This window comes from Xiphias gladius, chromosome 16 (assembly GCF_016859285.1).
Source record: "Xiphias gladius isolate SHS-SW01 ecotype Sanya breed wild chromosome 16, ASM1685928v1, whole genome shotgun sequence".
NCBI lineage: Eukaryota > Metazoa > Chordata > Actinopteri > Istiophoriformes > Xiphiidae > Xiphias > Xiphias gladius.
In genome coordinates, this window is record NC_053415.1 from 7,473,769 (window position 1) to 7,479,768 (window position 6,000).

Genomic DNA, 6,000 nt, shown 5'->3' on the forward strand with positions numbered 1-6,000 from the left:
AATAATCATAGTGAGAGTGAAGGACACCTGCCCCTGCTTCTTACTTGTCTAATCAGACCTTTACATCCAAAATGGACATCGGTGCTCCTAAGAAGTTGGAACAAGATGCAATATTAATATATATCTGTTTATTATGTTGCTGTGATGTTTGCATGAAGTGGTGGCATTCAATTCAGACTCAAGGTTTATGATAGTGTTACAAGGTCTGACCATGTATGTGACTCAAACAGGAAATGAACTGCTGTTAACTTAACAGTACGTTTAAATATTTAAATGTTGAAAGGAACTTCATTTATTTTTTGGCCAAAGTTTAAGTGCTTCTACCTGTTTAGAAAAGCGTGAAAATCATTTAGCTCTCTGCACTGATGAAAATACACAAGGCACAACTTATGAATTGAAAATAAGAAAAAGAAGCTGTAATGCGAGAACCTTGCATTGTAATACCTCTGTATCGCAATCCCTTTGTCTCTCTTTCTGTAGATGGAGATTCCAGCCTCCAGTCTGATAAACCGCTACATAGCATGCCAGGGCCCGCTGCCCAACACCTGCCCTGACTTCTGGCAAATGACCTGGGAACAGGGCTCATCCATGGTTGTCATGCTGACTACACAGGTTGAGAGGGGGCGGGTACGTAGACATTTTCTTCAAAGGCGGGACTGGAAACCATACAGTATATGGACTGTAGCATGTTAAAAGAAATCGGCTTTCATTGTCAATGAATCCATCGCAAAATCTTCAAAAACCATTACTGTACATGTGGAATTGCTTTACGCAGCTACACTGTGAAGTCTGACATCACGTGTACACAGAAGGCACACGGTGAGCAGCACGTTAGCAGAGCAGCAACAGCAGCTACGGGGCTCTGTGTTTCTCCACATGATACGTTCAGGCACTGTATTAAGCTGTAGATCACCCTAGTTTTGGCAGTGCTCAGATGTCATTACACAATCACTGTAGCTGCGTGCATAAAATGCAGGAAAATAGACTTGGCGTGTAAAAATATGCTTTGGGTGGTAATCTAAGGCTTATGCCGCAAGTAAAACATGAGCTGTTATGCAGCCTATGTGACAGGTGGATTGATTAAAGTAGGGGAGTACCTATTCTGACAAAAACACGTAAAAACGAACGACTGAAAAATGCAGCTGCAACTTTTTCTGTGTAGATACTCTGTGACACTCACACACAGAGAGCGCAGTATCTCTTTGAATTTAGCTCTCCTGATAAAACTAGGTTTTCCATTGGTAGAAATCCCAAGTTCTGATACGGAGTGAGCCTGTTTAGAGCAAAAATAATGAGTTGTGTTTCATTATTTACAATGTCTATCTCATGTGGAGATACTTAATTCCTTAAGCGATACAAACTCTGCAAAATTACAAACCCTGTCTTTAGTTCAGTTGATCATTATTTATTAAATACACAAATAAAGTGAGGAAAAGTTGTGTCACTGTGAAAACGATGCAATGATATCTTAATCATCAAAATAGGTGTGCATTTCCAAAAAACATGCATGGTTTTCTAATTTCTCCAGGAGTTAGAAAAAAGTAAGTCTTAAACAGGCACGGTTGCAAACGGAAAAACTTTTTTATATATAAATTTTGCTTCCTGTGACAAGAAATTTGAGAATCATCAACTATATCACTGAAGGTTTTAAGTGATTCCAGACACACTGAATGTACTGTATATTCTTTACATTTGTGAATTAAATATAGTGGCAAAGAAACGATAAAGATGTTACGCTGTAGCAATCCCTGACCTCTGATGTCTGAGCTGAGAATAACAGTTGTGACCTGTTAAGTAAATTAAATGTTGAGGTGTAAACTAAATACTTTGTCTGTGTTTATAGGTAAAGTGTCACCAGTACTGGCCCAACCCAGATAGCACCACCACCTATGGAAACTTTACAGTTACATGCCACAACGAAGAGGGCAACTCTGCCTTCCTCGTCCGAGAGATGACTCTCGTGCACACGCAGGTAACCACACACAGTCACACGGTCACCTATGAGCACGTAATGTCAAAGGAGAGAAAAAAAGGAGAAACCGGAAAGTAAAGCTAGGACCAGAAGAGAAGGACAAGAGAATGGAAGTCAAAGTAAAGCAAGAAAGATGAGAAAGTGAGAAGGCGTATGTTGATAACCAGAGCAGGTTAGAGAGGAGGGTGAAAGACTCAGGGTCCAATCGAAAAGAGGGACCAGAGTCTCAGGAAGGATGAGCCGTTGAGGACCTCGGAGGAGGTGTGTTACCATAGTGACCAGTGTGGGCTGTTCTTTTTCTGGCTCCCACTGCTGCATGCGGGCCACGTATAGGGATCGGGTAACCATGACAACCAAACCACCCCAGTCAATTAGATTGCTGAAATGGAGAGCGAGAGAAAGAGAAATCAAGCAGAGGAACAGAGAGTGGGACGATGATAGTTTGAAAAACAGAAATGGAGAGTGTAAGTTTGTTTAATTGTGATGTTGAAGCCTTTGATGCTTCCAGTCTAACTTCAGCATGTCATGGTGAACTTTTATTTTGCATCCCTCCAAACTGAAGGCTTTTATTTGTTTTTGGATGAAATGGTGCAGCTACATTTATCTTTGTTTTTGCAGGAATATATGTAACATGTCATTCACCATGCCAGTGATAAGGACAAAATCTAATCAGAAAATCGACTTTTAATGCAGTATCAAATATCCCTGCTGTTTCTTCATCATTTCCTGCTGTCTGTGTTTTCTTGATTACTACCCTGTGTGTTGCCCTTGTATCATGACCTTTAAAGTAGAAGGAGACAATTAGCATTCTCCTCTGCCTGTGATTGTTGCTATGGAGATAGATGTGTTACCATGGCAATGCAGCGAGGCAGTATATTAAATAGAACACAGGGGCTCTGAGTCGCACAAGAAATGGTGGTCAGTAGTTGTTTTGTGTTGCAGGTTCTGTGTGTGTGTGTGTGTGTGTGTATTATAAGTTGTCATCATGGTGTCCCTGTGGGGCAAAATCTCACTGACCCTTATTTTCTGATCACTGCATGCACATTTCCTTGCCACAATATTCTGTTTGTCAGATTTTTCTTTTAATTATGAATGAAAAAAGAGGAAGTGTGTCTTTGTCTTTATTTATAGTTTGATTGCAGCAATATAAAACAGACCTTCTGCATTATAGCGACAGAAAATATTATCATCAGTATCTGGTGTTTCATAAAATGGGAAGCAGCAGGGTGAATCACCAAGTGGTCCAGCGGAGTGGAAATAATGAAACCACTGTTTGTTATTCACACTTCCTGTGTCATAACATGTTTAAAGGCCATAATTACACAGAGTGCCATGCAGTCTCCCACTATGACACAGAGCTCAATGAAACACGCTTGGAGGTCGCCCACATGAAATAGGATAACCTGTTTTGGGTCGAGTATGAGTGATATCTGAGAATAATTAATTCCTTAGTAAGCTTGGGTCTTGACTGAGGTGAGAGTGAATACCCTAAGTAGTCTCAGGTAGTCTTTCTGAAAAGCAGTTACATGAAAATAAAACATAAAGTTATTTGGTTTTCTTCTTTTCCCTTTCTGTGTGTGTGTGTGTTATTATAAGTTGTCATCATGGTGTCCCTGTGGTGCAAAATCTCACTGACCCTTATTTTCTGATCACTGCATGCACATTTCCTTGCTACAATATTCTGTTTGTCAGATTTTTCTTTTAATTATGAATGAAAAAGAGGAAGTGTGTCTTTGTCTTTATTTATAGTTTGATTGCAGCAATATAAAACAGACCTTCTGCATTATAGCGACAGAAAATATTATCATCAGTATCTGGTGTTTCATAAAATGGGAAGCAGCAGGGTGAATCACCAAGTGGTCCAGCGGAGTGGAAATAATGAAACCACTGTTTGTTATTCACACTTCCTGTGTCATAACATGTTTAAAGGCCATAATTACACAGAGTGCCATGCAGTCTCCCACTATGACACAGAGCTCAATGAAACACGCTTGGAGGTCGCCCACATGAAATAGGATAACCTGTTTTGGGTCGAGTATGAGTGATATCTGAGAATAATTAATTCCTTAGTAAGCTTGGGTCTTGACTGAGGTGAGAGTGAATACCCTAAGTAGTCTCAGGTAGTCTTTCTGAAAAGCAGTTACATGAAAATAAAACAAAGTTATTTGGTTTTCTTCTTTTCCCTTTCTGTGTGTGTGTGTTCAGAGCGAGCAGCAGAGAGAGCTTACTCAGATTCAGTACCTGGCTTGGCCAGACCACGGCGTTCCTGATGACTCCACTGATTTCCTGGACTTTGTGGCGCTGGTACGGACCAAACGGGCTGGACAGGACCAGCCAATGGTGGTACACTGCAGGTACAGTGAAGTTGTTCAGTGAATTATAGCAACTATAATATATAGTATAGCAACTATAGCAACTCTAATTCTCTCCTTCTGCAGTCTATATTGCACTTATTTTGTTACTGAACAGCCATTTCTGTCCCTGCTGCTTTTTTCCAGTGCGGGAATCGGTCGGACGGGTGTTCTGATCACCATGGAGACGGCATTGTGTCTAATGGAGTGCGGTCAGCCGGTGTATCCTCTAGATATCGTCAGGACCATGAGAGACCAGAGGGCCATGATGATACAAACACCTGTATGTGGGCACATCCATTGGTCTGTCCAGCTGCTCTCAGCCACATTAAACCATCAGCTAAAGTATCTCTCTGTTTCTTTTTAACAGAGCCAGTACCGTTTTGTGTGTGAGGCCATCCTGAAAGTTTATGAGGAAGGTTTGGTCAAACCACTCAAGACTGCTGTCTACCAGCAGAGAGAGAAGGTGAATGATGAGAGGGAGGAGGAGAAGAAAGAGCAGCAGAAAGCAGGAGAAGAGCAAGAAGAGACAGCAGCGACAGAGGAAGGTGAGGCGGCTGTGGTGGAGTTGCTGGAAGGAGGTCTGGAAGAAGAGGACGATGATGACGAGGAGGTGGAAGTGCTGGATGTGGGAGAAGTGACAGAAGAGGGGGACGAGGAGGAAGAGGAGGAGGAGGAGGAGGTGGAGGAGCCGAGCGTTGCAAGCGCCACCAGCGTGACAAGCGAGACCAGCGTGAACCCTGACCCTGATCCTGCTAACCTGTGACATTTGACCTCTTGGTGTCATCAGGGGCTACCAGGAAGAGGCCAGGTGGTTGGAGGAGAGAACAAAAGCACTGTTGCACTTTATGCTGACAAAAATGGAAAAAAAAGACTAACAAACGTGAAAATCATGGACAAGATAGAATTAAAAAAGAAATCGAGCTGTGTTGACTAGGTACCATTAGGGGATATTGTATGTTCAGGTAAAGAAAAAATTATACAAAGAATGAGAAGATAAAAGTATGAGAGAATAAAATGTGGATGGGGAATTGCTGTAGTGCCATAAGTACGAAGGGGAAGGGCTGCCCCATGGATGGAAAGCTCCCCCCTCCCCCCGTTTTTTGTTTTTCCTTTCTTTTTTTTCTTTTTTTTATCCAAAGGGTTGCCCTGTCCCCTTCTGAGCGAGTCTGCCAGACAGACCTGCCTTTTTTTTAGTGTCCTTTTAGCTGATAAAGAGATATACCTTATCTTTTGTTCCTCAGAAAGAGTATTTATTGTGTTTTAGTTTGTGTCAAACCCTGTCCACTGAACAAAAAAAAGTTGTATGTTTTGTTTGTATGAGTCCAGAGCTTCACGCTTTCCTGATTAAATCTTAGGTAGTAAAGTAGTGTGATTCCTCTTCTTCTAACTACTTCTTTATTTCTTCTTGCTTTTTGTGGAAAAAAAAAAAACAGTGATTTAATTTATTGTACTTGGTTTTATCTTTCTCAGCTTTCTTGTCTATGTTTCTGACAGCACAGACTGACAGATGGACAGCTGAAAGCACTTTGTGTCTCACCTCTTGTTCAATGCTGTGGCGAGTCGGATACTTCATCCCGCTCTGTGCTGTGTTTTTGAGCTTACAGACACACATGCTCTGAAGTGCCCATCGTTTGGTGTGTTGAGGAATATACAGTAACTGGTTTACAATCCTCA

At 41.5% G+C, this 6,000-nt stretch overlaps 1 protein-coding gene across 8 annotated transcripts in view; it reads left to right on the forward strand.

The window, feature by feature from the left end:
- The window catches only part of ptpn4a (protein tyrosine phosphatase non-receptor type 4a), a 66,219-nt gene extending 60,527 nt beyond the window's left edge, over positions 1-5,692 (forward strand). For all 8 annotated transcript variants that reach the window (XM_040148161.1, XM_040148162.1, XM_040148165.1 and 5 more), the window contains 5 exons: positions 481-627; positions 1,844-1,972; positions 4,178-4,326; positions 4,471-4,606; positions 4,694-5,692. In XM_040148161.1, coding sequence (XP_040004095.1) covers positions 481-627; positions 1,844-1,972; positions 4,178-4,326; positions 4,471-4,606; positions 4,694-5,089 — 957 coding nt within the window. In that variant the 3' untranslated portion in view covers positions 5,090-5,692. The remainder of the gene's footprint in view (positions 1-480; positions 628-1,843; positions 1,973-4,177; positions 4,327-4,470; positions 4,607-4,693) is intronic.
- Positions 5,693-6,000: the final 308 nt, after the last annotated feature.